Here is a 16951-nt window from a genome sequence, read left to right as displayed (position 1 = left end):
GCAATTCAGAGGGATGGATGCTGGAGGCACCTCCCGTTAGAGCTGGATAACTAGTCATAGGACAGCAGACAGTGAGACACAAAGTGGGCCAGATATCGCATAGGTACTGGATGTCAAATACTGGTCACAAAAGGCGGTCATCAGATATCATATAGGTATCAGATAGGTCAGATAGATATCAGATAGGTCTTTGTTGTGCCGTGCTGTGTTTGTATCTTCATGTGTCACGGTTATGTTATGAAGATATGTTCTCCTTGTTTTGTCCTCAAAGGATGTCAAATAAATATGATGATGATGATGATATCAGACAGCGGACATCAGACAAAAAAGAAAAGAAAAATAAGAACATCAGATATCAGACACCAGACGACGGACAACGGACAACGGATCACAGAGAGCGGACATCGGACACTAACAACGGACAGTGTGCCCGATCGCCAGCCCATCGCAATGTGATCGTGAGTACACAACACCGCCGGTGACCGGTCGCAGTTTTATAGCCAATCACGACCGATACACGGATCGATCGAGCCCGGCGGCCAATACAGGGCCGATTGGACGAGCTGTGGTATCGGACGCGGCGCCAAACAGACGGGTCGCCACCCGGCCACCGACTGAGAGAACAGATCGTGTGATGTGTAGTTAGGTGTCTCGATGCACGAAATGATAAGCGGTGAACATGCATCTGAATGAAAACTCACTCGCACACGGTGTATACTGACCGGGGCAAGTCTAGGACATTCGGCACACGGTGTATAAGCTGACCGGGACGAGTCCAGTGCACCGGTACACCGTGTATAGGTGCTAAGCGGGGCGAGTTCAGGACACTCATATAATATGGTGTTGCACTGACCGGGACTAGTCCAGGACATTCGGAAGGACACAGGCCACTCGTACAAGGTGTATACTAACCGGGGAAAGGCCGGGATACTCATACACGGTGTTATACTCACCGGGGCAAGTCCAGGACACTCGTACACGGTGTAGTCGCCCTCCTCATTCTCCTCCTCCGAGTCCACGTCAGAAGCAGAGCCGTGACGGCCGTTATGGGTCCTGCAGAGGTCAGCAGAGGTCAGCAGAGGTCACTGGAGGCCACCAAAGGTCACAGATCAGTGCGCACGGGAGATAGACGGATATAACCAAGGCCATATAGATATAACCAAGGCTGGCGGCCCGTTTTTATCCAAAGAAAACGATATATGAAATAAATGAAACGGAGTATTCTCGACAAATCTCTACTTCGTGATTCTTCAGATATGTCTGTCTAATAGAAGCGTCTTCCAGTGACGGTCACTGCCTTCTGATCTTTTTACATCCTGCGCATCACCAGATACTGTCTACGCCTGTGATGTTATCCGCTTCCTGTGATGTTTCCGTCCCCTGTGATTCGTTCCATCCCCAGTGGTATGCCCGTGCTCCATTACGGCCGTTGGCGACCCCTGTTGGCCGGTAATTGACCCGTCCCGCCCACGTCCTGGTAATTGGAAACAGCCTGGGAGAAGCCCTCGCGGGACAAGACCGCCCACGGCTAGGGTCAGTGTCCGGAGCTAGAGATAGGGAGGAAGGAGAGAGAGAGAGAGAGAGAGAGAGAGAGAGAGAGAGAGAGAGAGAGAGAGAGAGAGAGAGAGAGAGAGAGAGAGAGAGAGAGAGAGAGAGAGAGAGAGAGAGAGAGAGAGAGAGAGAGAGAGAGAGAGAGAGAGAGAGAGAGAGAGAGAGAGAGAGAGAGAGAGAGAGAGAGAGAGAGAGAGAGAGAGAGAGAGAGAGAGAGAGAGAGAGAGAGAGAGAGAGAGAGAGAGAGAGAGAGAGAGAGAGAGAGAGAGAGAGAGAGAGAGAGAGAGAGAGAGAGATAGAGAGAGAGAGACCTGCAGGCACAGATATCGATACAGAGACGGATGCAAAGACAAGGGCGAGTGGAAACAGAGACAGAACGTCGCTTCAGATGAAGAGGGGAGTTGAGTTATCGAGTACCTATGAGTATGACAATCAACGAAATACTCACTTTTCCATGGCCATCATCTGCTGTTTCTGGTGCTGGTAATGGTACATCTGGGCCGACTGGGCCAGCTTGCGGTCCCCAGACGGACTAAGGTCGCGGCTGGGACCCGTGACCCCGTACGCAGGATACTCGGCGTCACTGGCGGCCTTCGAGCGCTTCTGCATCCTAGAAACACACAGCGAACACGTCAAACATGAAGAGTCAAAAAAGGTTGGAGCGCATCTGGCTGCGTTTTAAAACACGTCACATTTGAGGGCAGGCACTCAAGCAGCCCCTCTAGGCTCTACTATCAACTCAATTACGAACGCAAAGCCGCTTCCGGTCAGGTATCCTAGAAACGCCGATCGATGCTCTTGGGCATCGTGTGAGTGGTTAATGGGCAAAGTTACTGTACTGCTGGCAGCTGGGGCTCTTCGCAGAACTCAGAGCAAACAAAGCCCTCCGGATCTGCGCCGTAGTCGCAAGTGGCTACGACGTTGAAGGAACTTGGAGTTTTGCCTTGGAGGGAAGGTGAGACTGAGAGCCTGGAGTTGACTAAATTTGCTGAGCAGTACCTTGGTGCGCCGCATGGGGCATAACAGGCAGGCGCGCAAGACCGCTAAATTTAACTGTGCACTGTGCAGATTTCGTATAGTTATACCGACCTCAGTTCATTTGCCATTGCTGTTAAGTGTTATCTATAAATAAATGGCCAGCATAAAGTATCAGACGGAGAAACGGCAAGATATGCGGTCTGTGCTTGGCTATGTGTACAATTATTCACAGTTCACACCTATGAATATGATAGTGTGCTGTCGTGGCGCAGCGTTTACCAATAATTATGTGCGGGCCTCACCGGTGGTAGCAGAATCCTCCAGCCACCGTTACACCGACCGCCATGGCGCAAACTCCTGCCACAGTCACTGGAAGAAAACCAAACCTTCAGAGTATGGAGGGAAGGTGAGAGTAGCGAGAGCACGGCCCAAACGGCAGACACTGCTCGGTTACGGTTTCAAACAGCACACAGGCAGCAGAATCACAGATTCAAGCACCATACCAACTGTGAAGCTACGAGTACCTACAAAACGGTTCATATCCCCCCCCCCCAAAAAAAGACGAAGTCAAGACGTGATTGTTGAGTCTGCAGTTTCAAACAGCTATACTTACAAGCGGTGGGACTACCCACCATATGAACTCAAACAACGTATAAAACTGAAAACGTCGGGTCATGCACCAAACTTATGGGACCCGTAATGGAAGATATGCGAAGAGTCGGTCATTCCATCATAAGAAGCAATAACTGGAAATATTCGATCCAGTCATCCTGTCATCCTGTCATAAGAAGAAATAACTGGAAATATTCGATCCAGCCATCCTGTCAAAACGTCATGAAACTCATTTGAATTCATTAAAAGTTATGCTCAGAAGATGAAATGTGAATAACGAATGCTGCATTTTGTAATTCATGCGTAATGAATCAAGACAAATGGAGCATAATTCACGAGTCTGATAGCGTAAATACTGCTACGTCAAAGGTGAGCTGTGACGTATGATCGAAGTAACGCGCAAATGACGTCAAAAACAGGTTAAATATAAGGTCGAATGAGGAAGACCTCCTTTGTATAAGCCTTCGCGCATTATGCTTCCGTGAATCCCATCTTTAGTTTTAGGATTTTTCCTATTTTTTAGACTAAAGACTCGTTCCGATTCGCTTCGTAGTTTTTTTTTATCAAATTCCAAGAACAAAGCCATCACCAAAGGGCATAGCAATTATCTACGCAAACCAATCAAGGCTCAACTCACCGATGAAGTAGATGTCGGACATGTTGTCGCGGCTTGGTGCCGGTGCCAGCAGGGCGTCCGCCTGCACCTGCACCACCTGCGTGTCGTCCGACGGACGCTTGTGGCGCGCCGGGTCATGGCTGACCTCTTCCGGGTCACCACGGTACCGCGCGGTCACAGGAAGGTCACCAGAGGTCACGGCAAGTGGCGCCGGGGCATCGGTGACCGCCGCTGCAGCGCCGGCGACTGGGGAGAAAACGACCGAGTTAGAAGAGAGATACCTACCAATCCATGACGATTGCAAATGGGACGTGGCAGCGTGAAAGAGTTTTCAGAGGCCAGGAAATGCTACTAACGGAATAAGAGTAGGAATGGCAGGGCCGAGGCTGAAGCCTGAAGGCCGAAAGACAAAGCGGCTTTGAAGCAGCATTGCGGTACATAGCTACAGGGTGGCCTTGCGACATGTGGACTGCGGAAAGGATTTAGGCATTGCAGATGTCATGATAAAAAAATGGCTCGGAAAGACATTAAGGTACACCACTTCCGTTCCGCATGATCATTAGTTCTCGTTTCGCAACATTAAAAATCCATGACAATGATCAGATCCAGATGATCGTGGATGTACATGAGCCATTTTGCCACATCTTAGCATGCATATGAAGTGATCACGGCATGCCACTGACCTCTTATATGTTCAAAACAATTTGCATCAGAAGTCAAATCAAATTATCTCCACCCTATGCTGTTCCGGGAGATGGCACATCCTGATGAAATCCGCCAGCCTTTAATCACTTCCAGGCATTGACTCCTAGTTAGTTCACCGAGCGCAAATTGCCTCTCAGGCAGCTGGGACCAAAGACGTCACGTCCAACCGATCCCTGACATCCGACAGCCACCACGGCCTGGATTAACCCTGTGAGCTACAGATGGCACGTGTCTGATCTTCCTCGGACAGTCAGGTCACAGTAGATGTCAAGTGGAACCGCCGAACCCGGAGTGAGCCGGATCGATGGCAGACTGGTGCCGGGACCACTCGGGGCTCATCCTAAATTGATGCCGGGGTTCATGCAGAATCACCGAACCCTGAATCCTGATCGGGTCGAATTGATCGTGGATTGATGTTGGGATTAGCCACGGCTCATGCTGGATTTATGTTCTCAGATTGCCACAGTCGCAGACCCAGCCGGCGATAACAGAGCACATGCTCTGTGGGTTCTGCTCAATGCTTTGAGCATAAAGTATAAGCACAAAGCAGCCCACTGAACATGAAATAATGGTGAACGTGTGCACTGTACAGCAGTGCTTCTTCACTTGCGGCGCTTGCAATAGGTTGGCTATGGTGCAGTTAATTAACATGGTTTAATTGCACTGACTTCTGCTTTGCTTTTACGGACTTCACCGTTCTCATATATGTGTAGTATAAGCCAAACTAATTAATTAATATAGGCCAACAAATTAATCACATATTGCGTCGAGACCGCGCCGCTATTACGCGTCGAAGCGTATGTAGTTGTGAGTTGTGACTTTGTTACACTCGCACTACCTTTGGGTTGACAGGTGTACTCATTCCGCGACTCATCTGATTGTTGTTTTAGTTTAATCTAGTTAGTTTTCAGCTTCGTTTCAGTTGGTTCCAGTTGCAGCCAGACTGATGGCTGCGGTGTTCAGGCACCTGCAGCTGGTTTGGTAATTGGTCAAACTACAATGGTGGTTGGACGTTTATTTGACGGATACCCAGCATCCAGGGTCGAAACGTCTGGCTGCAAGAGTTTTGTTCTATGATTGCCCGTGATAAAAAATACGTTCAATTTTTACTTATCATCAGTTCTCATACAGGTATTTCAGTAAACTAGCTTGGAAATTTGCTATTTCGAGTTAGATCTAAAAAAGGACCGTAAAATTACCTCCTGTCAGCGTTCAGCGCTCACTCATCAGTGTTGAGACGGAGCCCGCAGTATGTCAGCGGGACAGGTGAAGTGACGTCACCTCTGCGCGGCGCAGCGCTCGTGGCCGTTCACGGGTGGAGGGTGACGTCACTCCCCACCTGCTGCTGACGTCACTAGTGACGGCGGCGGACAGTGAGCGATAGTCCTGTGTTTGCCCGGATCCCCTCCCCTCAGTCCCACTGATAGGCAGCGCACGGCCAACACAGGTAAAGGCCGTCATATATTAGAGTGTGCCTAGGGCGGGCGGGGATGGCTGATCGGCCCGGAACGGCCCGTGTAGCAACAAAGGTCCAGCACAGGTCACTGCCTACTAGCAACACACAGCAGTCGGGCGGCTAAGCTAGGCCGACGTTCCGTTCATCGCAAGCATGCCTATCCACGCACTGGCGGCACATTAGCAGGTGTGCAGCTGTAGGTAGGTGACAGCTTATGCCTGTCAGACTAATGCTTCTCTGATGTACCCGTAGTCCTTATGAATAGGTATGTAGGCAATTAGGCGCTTAATCCATTCATGCCAAATGTTACGTGTGAATGAAGGTGAACATGTACGACGTACGTACCACATCACTGTCCATTCGCCGCATAGCGGTAACTCGTTTTTTGTTTAGTTTTATGTAAGTAGATATTACCATAGCCCAATCAAACGGGTCAGTCTGACCCAAACTGCCAGCTCATCACTTTTTCCCAACATCATAAATGTCCGGTCAGACGACTACATGCATACAGTGCATAAGTAAGTCACCCCCGTCCCCTACCGTCTCTCCCGTTCGCCTGTCAAGAGTCCGTTCGCCCGTCTCAGTCCCCCCCCCCCCCCCCGGCCCGTCGGAGCCGCTCCGCAGCAGTGCCGTCGAGCTGCCGCGCCCGTCGGCGGCGCCCGGAGGTCGGGGCGAGCTGCGACAGCCGTCAGTTTCCAGCTGACCGATCGATGAGCGAGAGAGCTGCCCCCTCGCCCCCCGAGATCAGCTACTGTAGGACACGGGAGGTCGGCGGCCACCCGTCGCCGCTGGCCGTGTACCGAACTGGGACCAAATTAGACCAGTTGTCGCAACTACATAGCCGCCCCGGGAGCGATGACGGTGTGCCCCAGGACTTCTCCGTGCCGAGCCGCATGTGGTAAGCGTACTCGGATATGAGGAAAGTTTGGAGTGCTTTCATGGTACGAGTATAATGCTGGCGGAGAAGCGAATGTAATTTGCAAATAATGCTGCGAAGTGATTAAGTTTTATCCCACACGATTTAAGCTAACTGAAGTCATCTACAATACTATATTTCCCGCGAATATTGTTGGGAATTACCACCACGACGAAACGGTTACATCATGCGACTACAATCAGTTCCATCTTTCCCCGAACAACCAATCGTAGGATTTGTTCCACAAACTGCGGCTTCCATCCCTTATATTGAGGTCTGGCAATCGATCCAGCATTAGCCGGCGTTTCTTCATTTCTTCTATTGGAGGTCAGATCAGTTTCATAGATCATTCACGTCAAAACCGTTCGGTTTGGTCTAATTCAGGCGACGAAGATGCCAATCAGATGCCATGCATGCTTCATCAAGGAATGGTTATTGGACTTGCGAAGCTGAAGCTGAATTCAAACCCGACTCCCGAGTAACTTTATATCTCCTGCATGGAGGCTGGAATTGCAGCCTCCCTTGGACTGCAGCCTTGTGCTGTTGGCAGTGGCATAGACTATTACACCTGTCACCCATTGTGGTTGATATAACCAGTAAAACGCCTTTTGGGCGAAGAACGAGCGAGCGAGATAGTAAGCCCTGCACGTGCGGAAGGGCGAGAAGGTGCTTTCAACGGGCTTGCGCAAAGCACCCTTCTAACCGGTCGCTAGCGGTGTGCCAAATTTGAACACAATCGGCCCAGCCGTTCCTGAGATCTGGAAGCGGCATTTTGCACGTGCGCACGTGCAAACGGGGTCCAAACTGACTTTTGCACGGCACCCTACTAACTGGTCCCCAACCGTGTACCAAATTTGAGCGCAATCGGCCCAGCCGTTCTCGAGATCTGGAAACGCCCCCTGCACGTGCGCACGTGCAGTAGCACCCTAACCGCAACACATGGGAATGCATTGCCTGGTGGGTGCCTACCTGTATGCCAAGTTTCAGCGAAATCGCCCCAGTAATTACCGAGTTACTGAAATGGGAACAAATTTGGCACCTCTTATTGTTGTATTTTGCACGTGCAGTGGGGGTCACTCACATAGATGAAGAGTATCCGACCTTTGGTAGAAGGGATGCAGCTACCCTATAAAAATGACTGCAAGACAATCGCTCAAGCCGCTGCTGAGATATGGGCCTCTCAAAATCATTACTTTTGCAAAACTGCTTGAACACCCTTGACTTTTCACGTGGCACGTGCCACGGCGGTCACTGAGATGTATCAAAAGTAGTCAATTACGGGGTAAAAGGGATGGGGCTACCCAGCAAAAAAGACCGCAGGCCATTCGGTCCAGCGGTTGCTGAGATATAAGCCTCTCAAAAGCGTTACAGGCCGGGCCGGGCCGGGCCGGGCCGGGCCGGGCCGCTCATACTGAGATTTTTCCGTTATATTGAAAAGACTCGCTTCGCTCGCTGCGCTCGCTCGCTCGTAATTATTTTTACCTGGGAAGGTGGAGACATGGCGTGGCATGTTGGACTGATTCCGCACGGCACGAAGGGAAATTCGCAACCAGCAATATTTCGTGACTGGTGGTATCAACCTAACACAGCTCTGACTAAATATATTCGCGCTACTCATCCTAAAACGTCATGTATGCGGTAACAATTGTGTAACAATATCAAAGAAGACAGAAGTCGCCGTTGCACTGGTGGGAATGTGACACATTTGTTGGTATACCAATTCAATACGACCAGTCAGGATGACTGGATGACAGGAGGAGCCAAAAACGTCAACTGGATGAAGTTCTCTCATTTATTACAATTTATTTATCTTGTAAACAGTTGAATATATGTGTAGAAGGGATGCAGCCATGATATATTGTTTTCGCTGCAGGTGCTATTTTGTGAATGAATATAATATGAAAAAAGCGGAGATTGCATCAACAGCTTTTTACTTCCCCATAAACACAGACAAAAGAAGCCCGATAAGCACATCAAGCTATTGCCTATTTACCCACCTCTATTTCAAAATAAAAGCACTGGAGTCCAGAAACGGATGTAAGGTTAATCTCTCTAAGGAGCTATTCTTTTAGAACTCAGTTCTCCTCATACGGACAGCTTTGTGTGGAGTGAGACGGCGTCCGTCTACCGGGAACTGCCACCGACACTGTCTTCAGGAATGCAGTGGCTAGATCCGAGTTTATTTTTGCGGGACCTGAGGGAGCAGAACTTCGTCCGTGACGTTCCCCGGCTCCAACTTAAGAGGGAAGTAGTTGGCCAAGTTCTGGACATTTAGAACTGAAGAGCAGTTGGGCGATATTCAGTCCATAATGCTGTCAAATTTGATCAGGAAGACGATCATTCATGAGTGTTTGCTCATCCCATGGATTGGTGTGCAGATAGTGGTGATGAGATTGAGAAGCATTTCCTTTAATAATTATTAGAAAAAAGATTAGTTGATCTAAATTGCTAGCTAAATTCTATTCGGTAAAGCTGACGTTTTATAAGAACAGTTACAAAACATTGACAAGATGATTGCAGCTAGGATTATGACAAGGCAATTCCGATTGTGGAACGACGGGGAGGAATTATGTCGTATATGGTGCTGCGCAGGGCTGCGGAGTCGACGGATACTCCGACGATGGTGACTCCGACTCCGACTCCGACTCCGGCCTCAAAAATCGACTCCGACTCCGACTCCAACTCCGACTCCAACTCCGAACGGTTCTATTAAAATCCACATCATGATATTTGAAGTTCATAATGGAGATGTTTTTATCTTGCCTGAAACGATCCCATGTGCATTCCAAGGCTTTGCGGTGCAAATATGCATTAAAAATGACATGCAGAATTAAAAAGCAGGTTGCGGGGCATTCTCCGTCTTCTGCTTCTTTCGCTGAAAACGCTCGTCCAAAACAGCAAAATGTTGTTTTTTCGACAAAATCTAATTTCGAGCGCAGTATTCGGCAATCAAACAGGTGCAGTGCATGACATTGAGCCATGCAGCGTTAACTCCGACTCCGGAGTCGGAGTCGGTAAGATTTTGGCGACTCCGACTCCGACTCCGACTCCGGGCAGAACTGTCGACTCCGACAGACTCCAATTCCGACTCCGACTCCGACTCCGCAGCCCTGGTGCTGCGCAGTACGCACATATGAATATAGGCAAGCAAGTGCTCCTTTGTCGTTCTTTACCACGGCGAAAATGCTAAGACCTTAGCTAAACGTTCATAAATGCGCTGCCACTGTTCCATTGTGTACACATGAGCAGCTGGGTAAACAATACATCTTCAGCAGGCGTCTGGGTCGGATTCAGCCCCATCAATGAGACTGAGCTCTGAGCTCTGAGCCAACTCATCTGACACGTGGCGGTTTTTTATTTTATGTGATGCAGTCTTTGGTGTGGATTACATTATTGGCACGAATTTGCATTTTTCCAACAAAGTTTAATACGCAGTGAATTTTAATGTGCAGGGCCTCGGTTACATCTGTCGGATATCCTGTACTTCTTAAGTTTTCACGAGCACGCAAAAATGATTTTTTTCATTTTTGTGTGCTCGTGAAAACTAAATTGTGCTAATGGCATTAGCATGACACGCTGATACTTATCCCCTCGGTTGCCACCTCATCCCACCCCATCCGACTGACCTTTGGCGCCCTTGGTCGCTGTCTGGCCGTGACCTGAGTCGCCATGTTTGGCCGGCCGTGTCACGACCTCGGGTCGCCGCGGGGCGTGGTACTCGGGGTCGCTCGGGTAGTAGGCGAACCGCCGCGGCGGGTGGGCGGTGGACGGCTCCTGCGCCTTGCTCGGGTGTCGGACTGATGAGGGCCGCGGAGCTGGTGGTGGTGGCTGCTTCTGCTGAGCTCGCTGTGGACGGGATAAATAAAATAGTCAGCTAGTAGATCGCAGTCACTTTCTCTCACACAACGGGCCCAAAGCTCTCCCAGCGGGCACTGGATACAGAGGACCGCTCTATTGAGCTGTCGATATGATTATCTCCTCTGTCGTGTATGTCGTGTCCAGTTGGCTGGGTCAGCTATGTATATCGCTGAATGGAGCCGACGCCTGCCTCAGATCCACCCCATCGAGCCTGTCTATAGTCCCAGACTATCGCAGGTGGTCTCCCGGGGGTGACAGACTGGCAGTGACAGTCCGACAGGATGACAGTCCCCCAGAGCGACAGGCTGTCGGTGACGGTCTATAGGAGCTGACATACTGTCGACGACAGTCCTTCAGGGCGACAGGCTGTCAATGACAGTCCGACAGCCACTCCAGACAGCCTGTCGGGCGGATCGTCACTGTCAGACGCTATCGAGTCTCGATGGCGCCATCAGACCTCTCCGCCGGTCACTGATCGGACATTGAGCCGCGTATGGCGCAGCGCGACGCCCTGGAACCTAGCCGCTCTGCAGAGACCCTCCAGGGACCTCTCAGTATCTGAACAGAGCGTCTTCAGTGAACATTACGGAGCATTGGACCGAATGGATAGACACTTGATATGACGAGCCGCCGGGGACCTTTCGAGACAAATGATGAGACGTTGGAGCGAGGAATATGGTTGCAGGGATGATGACAAACTTGGGGAAATGATGGCACTTCGATGGCGGAATGCGAGGGATATTACACTACAATGATAGGACGGTTGGGATATGGTATTGCGACAGCACACTGAGAGACATGGAAATTACGCTGTCACACTGTGGGACATGGGAGTTCTGATGGCGCAATGCGGTTTTCTTGGTCACTGGTTTTCTTGACTTCGATCAGCCTTGAAGGAAGGCTTGCAAAGGCATAAATCCAGAATATTTGCTTTCACGATTTGTATGCCTCCGCTTATGCCTCACACAGATTTAGAGATTGAATTGGAACTGCACTGCTAGCCACTGCATTGCCTGGTCAGCGGTCATCCAATCACATCACATGCATACGTCGCTTAGCAGCATACATACGTGATTCGTCATTGCATCGTTACTTCGGCGCATGGTATCAACATTCGGCCTAATCTACTTGTTATTCAACGTTGTTATTCAATAGGGCCATGAAGGTTAGACTGAAATTCAAAAGAAAGAGAACTATATTTTTGCATATGAATACCCCATCAAAGCCTAGTGTTGCGTAGCAAGCCGCCCACTCACCATTTACTGACTTGCAATTTCGCTTAAAACGTAAAAGCTGCGCGTTTATGCGCCATTATTACTGCGCCTGGGGATGATTGAGCGGTCACTTAGTCAATCTGTTCTCCGATAAGTTACAGTTCAAGCTGAGTATTATGCAATTAAGACAAAGTATGTTGTTGCTTCTAACATATAATCCACGCATATCCTTCCTCTAGCTAGTATGAGAGGAAAGGAAAAATAGAGAAACACTAAAAGCTGGTTTGGTAAACTCACACCGAATCGAAGGTTGGTTTGCAGCTCTCCATATAGACTACATACAAAGTTGTACCCACGGCTGTCCAAAACATAGTGTATACGCTCACGATTGATTCGAAAAGTTCAATAACCGCTATGAACTTTGCGAGGTGTCAGTTGATATCTAAGAAATTGTTGGAGAATTCATTCACATTTATTAAATCAATATTCAATCACAGTGGCAACATCTTTTTTTAATTTAACGACAAGTTTTCATATTTGACTCTTAGCTCTCAGCACGAGTACCTCATCGAAGTAGCACCAATGCTTCCTTATCCCGCGACCTGGTGGGGGGCTATTTTTTGCCCCCCTCCAGACTTTTCGATATATCTCCAGAACCGCTGCGCCGATCGTCACCAAACTTTCAGTACTGGACATCAATTTTACACATTGTGACCAAAATTTTTTCCAAAGGCTATGATAGGTTGGCCGGAAATGACGTCAGAGTGACGTCATGTTCTGCCGTTTTCGACCCAAAAAAGGGTTTTGCGGGAAGAGCTGTCAGGCCTATAGCTTTGCAAATACAGAAAAATGATGAGACATAAAAGCTGTAGATTGGACAGGGCTACAAAACTACTATCTCGGATTTTTGAAATTTTTGGATTTTGACCACCAAAAAACAAAAAATAGATTTTTTAGATATAATAATCGAAAAATCCAAAAAGTTTTTTGAATTTCGCAAAACCCGGAATATATGTGATAGTCCTTACCACCTTCCATCCACATACCAAATTTGAGATTGATACCTCTTTTTTTGGCGAAGTTATAGCGAAAAAAAAACTGTTCAAAATTGATAACGTCAAATTTTCAAACTCAATTTATAGCAATGCTAGACCCCGTAGCGCAAAACAAAGACCACCATTAGACTCCCCGTGACAAGCTGCATCGAATCAATACCCATTTTATGCAAAACTATCAACTTTTAAATTTGACTTTTTTTGGCCTGACCTTGACCTGACCTTGACCTGAACTTCACCAGAAAGTGACCTAAGCCGTACCTGATAGTCTTATAACCAACACCATTGAGTTGGAAATGAAAAATCGGCCATAAAACATGTATCACACAACCTTAGTAAAGTTGGGCTCATGTGACCTGACCTGTGACCCTTGGTGACCTGACCTATGACCTGACCTGGTATTGCCAGTGACCTCTAATAGCAACATATCTACTAGGCAACTGACGCCCTACCGCTGATTCTCGACAAAATGCGTTTTCCTCGGTGTTATAGCGCATTCCCTAGAAGACCCGTGAACGGTGAAACATTTTATCTTTGACCTGACCTGTGACGTCATCGGTGACCCCGAGGTCAATGAAATTTGGTTTCCTTCGACAAATTTGACAGGCCTTTCGAAAGCCGTTTGAATTTTGCGGATCCGTCCAGTAGTTTCGGAGATACGAGGGGGGGGGGCAAAAAATAGCCCCCCCCCCCCACCAGGTCGCGTTATAAACAGACCCCACCAGGGCGCGGGTTATCAAAACGTCAAATCCAGGGGTATTCCTTTATATATTTTCTTATATCAATGTCAACATGTGGCTGAGCTGTGGGGACTCGGTAACGGTCTCTATTCCAGGAGCGCCGACCTTTCAGCGGCTGTCTGGCAGGCTTCTTAGGCCGACTCTACAGAAGTTCTCGTCCTTAGTATGCGCGGCATGAGAGGCCGGCGGCCGGCGGCGGTGGCTGTGACCACTGCGCTCACTGCCCACGGCTCCGAGTGCCCGCAGGCGATCTCCCCCCCCCCCCTCCACGCTCCTGCAGGCGGGGGGGGGGGGGCTCGTGCCGGGGGGGGAGCGACGCTCTTCAGCCTGCCGGATGTTACCATCGACCGCCCGTCGCTGCCGACTCGACGTGTCCGCTCAGACACAAAGAAATTCCCGCTCTGTCTATCGGAGATGCGCTTGTTGCCACATAACAGCGAAACTTACTGACCTGTCTTTTCAGAATTGATTATCTTTTGCACGTGAAAAGAGCCTCCAAGATATCGAAGTTACCTCATCAGCCAGGTGAAGGCATGCTCAACTGTGTAATGATTTTGTTTTATGATAGCAATAACCTCTTGCCAGTATATTTAGCGTCATTTCGCAGACTCAATTCTCGTCCCAGGCCACTTCCCTATTTTCTTTTACCAGGTCCCTTCTCTTTTTCAACTAACCACTATCCAGCCCAACCAAATTCCTAACCACTTCTTCTAGATAAGCCGTGTTCCTTTCAGCCCTCCATCTCGACACTTATCTTTTCCATTCTTTCTCATAATTAATTTCCTTAGACGTTCTGTTCTCCACTACTATCGCCGCACCAGCCCTATTCACTGCCATTCTACCCGGTTCTTGAGATCTCAGAAGCTCTGTTCTCTCCGCCACTCTGTCTTTGAGCTCCGGGGAGAGTGGCAGCCGTCGGTCAGTGCACCCTCCAGGCGGCTGGCTGCTCAGCGCTCGGCTCATTGTTCTCGGCTCAGTGCAGGGAAATGTAGTGCAGCCCACTCAGCTACCCGGTCCCTGCAGTCTATTACTTCAGCTATACCAGGCTAGCAGGCAGGCGGATCAGACCAGCGTCTGATGTGGTCCAGAATAGCTCCAGTCGAGGGCTTGCTTGGGCTGGTTGTAGTCGGTGCTTGTAGATAATGATGTTTATGGGAATATTGCCGTCATGCAAATGCCACCCGGCGTTGCTGTAAAGTGAACCGACACGCGCTCGGCGAAGTTGATGAGGGATATTGGCTGGGGTCCCAGGCGGAGACCTACGGTCCACGATGGCTCACCCGCACGCTCAACGAGGCTCAATTTGTCACCGTAGTTGGGGTCGACCCGCTGAATAAACACATTGCGAGCCAGAGGCCAAATGACACTCGCTCCGCGTTTTCAGGTTTGAATTATATTTTGACTTTGACGCCTATGTTGGATCAATGTTTACTCATTGAGCACAGAATTGGCACTTGACATTAGGTATCTTGAACTAATTTTACCATAAAATAGACGAAAAACAAACCGAACGCTATCGATCAGGACCAAATAATTCAACTGTAGCAACTCCCTAACAAAGTAAACAAGGACGATTATTGATTTCCAGAGGTCGATTGAAACGAGCATCATTGACCCACTGCTGACGGTCCAGATACAATCAAGCATCTAGAACACAAGATAGTTGAAGTGGAGTTCTCAACTTACCTTTTGTTCCTGGAGCTGTTCTATCCTGTATATCAAGTCGTCGATGTTTCCCTCTTCCGTTTGTAGTGATTTCAGAGGAGATGCATCTGAAAGAAACAAAGTAAGCGTCAGTGAGGTTGTCAGAGTGTTTAGTTCAAGTGTCATATAACCGATGATGCTTATACCTATCATCAGCATAACTATAGCATTGGGGGTCTCCTGTATTTCTTACAACGCTATGCAGTATGCTTGCAAACTGGCCTAACGAGTTGTTAGACGTTATTCAACAGCGTCGCCATAAAATAACGTATGACTTACGAATAACTAGAATGAGTAGATACTGGAGAGTGGAGATGTCAAGGTGCAGGATGGTCAAGAGGACCAGCATCCCTCATACGCAGGGTCAAGCGAGTATACCTAGATTATGCGGTGATGTCAGTTTACCAAAGTCAGATAAACTTACTTCTTAAATTAACCCTCGCCCTGGCAGGGCATTTTTCATAACACGGCCTGGCAGGGGGGGGGGGTCGATGCGACCCCCCCCCTCGCGATTGGCTCCTATCGCACCTAGAAACACCAAATTTGGTAGGTAGGTGGGCCCCCTGGAGTTCTCGCCCCTGTGCAAATTTGGTTGCTCTAGGTCAATATTTAGGGGGGTTTTGGGGGGTATAAATATAAAAATTTCGCTAAAAACAGGTCAAAAGTTTTTCGCTTATAACTTTTGATCTAATTAAGATAGAGCCAAAAGAAAAGCACCAGTGAACTCAGCACGTCAAGGCGCATCGAATGATATACTTTTTAGCTTGCTTAAAAGTACTTAAAGTTTTTCTTAAATTTTAAGTAAACTTAAATTAATAAATTAAGTTAAAGTTGACCAAATTGCATCATATTGCATATCATTCGATTCGGCTGATCACCAGGAACACAATGATACCATTTTTGAAGCTCTAGCGTCATTATGTGCCAAGTTATTGGCAAAAACGTCATTTGACCTCAGTTGACCTCATTTGACCTGACCCATGGATAAGTACACCAAACAAAGAAGCACCAAGTGACCTGCTGTTAAGTACTGTGGTTTCAAAGCACAAAAGTGATAAAACGAAGCGGATATCTCCAGTATTTTCCGAATTTAATATTTTCCCATAGGCTTAACATTACGACGTAATGACCTCTAGCTGACCTCAGGTCAGTGACCTCAAAAAACCCGAACTATATGTTATACAACTCGATGAACTTAGCACATCCTGAAAGTTTGAAGGAAATCAGTGCAAAACTGTGAGTTGGACAGGAGCAAAAAGAAAATTGAAATTTGACCATGACCTTGTACCGGTTTTTCTGACCTGGTGACCTGACCCAAGGTCACCCGGACCTGAAATTTTCAGGTTATATGTAAAAAGGTTGCCCCATAGGCTGTGCCAAATTTGGCGGCGCTGCGCGCCGCCGTTTTTACGCTATCTTCGAAAAACCTTAGGGGGGGTCGCATCGACCCCCCCCCTGCCAGGGCGAGGGTTAAAAAATTTGTATTTGTATTTGTATTTGACAGTTAAAACACTCTCCACAGTAAAGTGGCTATTCCGAGTGTCGC

General features: G+C 48.5%; 1 protein-coding gene across 1 annotated transcript in view; it reads right to left on the bottom strand.

Annotated features, from left to right (window-relative positions):
- Window positions 1–16951, bottom strand: part of LOC122377620 (protein cab-1-like) — a 30082-nt gene that overhangs the window by 4754 nt on the left and 8377 nt on the right. Inside the window, exons 2-7 of the mRNA XM_043357869.1 lie at window positions 15388–15473; window positions 10461–10680; window positions 3779–4003; window positions 2832–2898; window positions 2000–2161; window positions 954–1053 (exon numbers count right to left, since the gene is read on the bottom strand). Of these exons, the coding sequence (XP_043213804.1) occupies window positions 954–1053; window positions 2000–2161; window positions 2832–2898; window positions 3779–4003; window positions 10461–10680; window positions 15388–15473 (860 nt within the window). The remainder of the gene's footprint in view (window positions 1–953; window positions 1054–1999; window positions 2162–2831; window positions 2899–3778; window positions 4004–10460; window positions 10681–15387; window positions 15474–16951) is intronic.

The sequence above is a fragment of the Amphibalanus amphitrite genome, unplaced genomic scaffold (genome assembly GCF_019059575.1).
Source record: "Amphibalanus amphitrite isolate SeventyFive unplaced genomic scaffold, NRLGWU_Aamphi_draft 000048F_arrow, whole genome shotgun sequence".
NCBI classification, from domain to species: Eukaryota; Metazoa; Arthropoda; class Thecostraca; order Balanomorpha; family Balanidae; genus Amphibalanus; species Amphibalanus amphitrite.
This window is presented reverse-complemented; position numbering and strand designations above follow the sequence as displayed.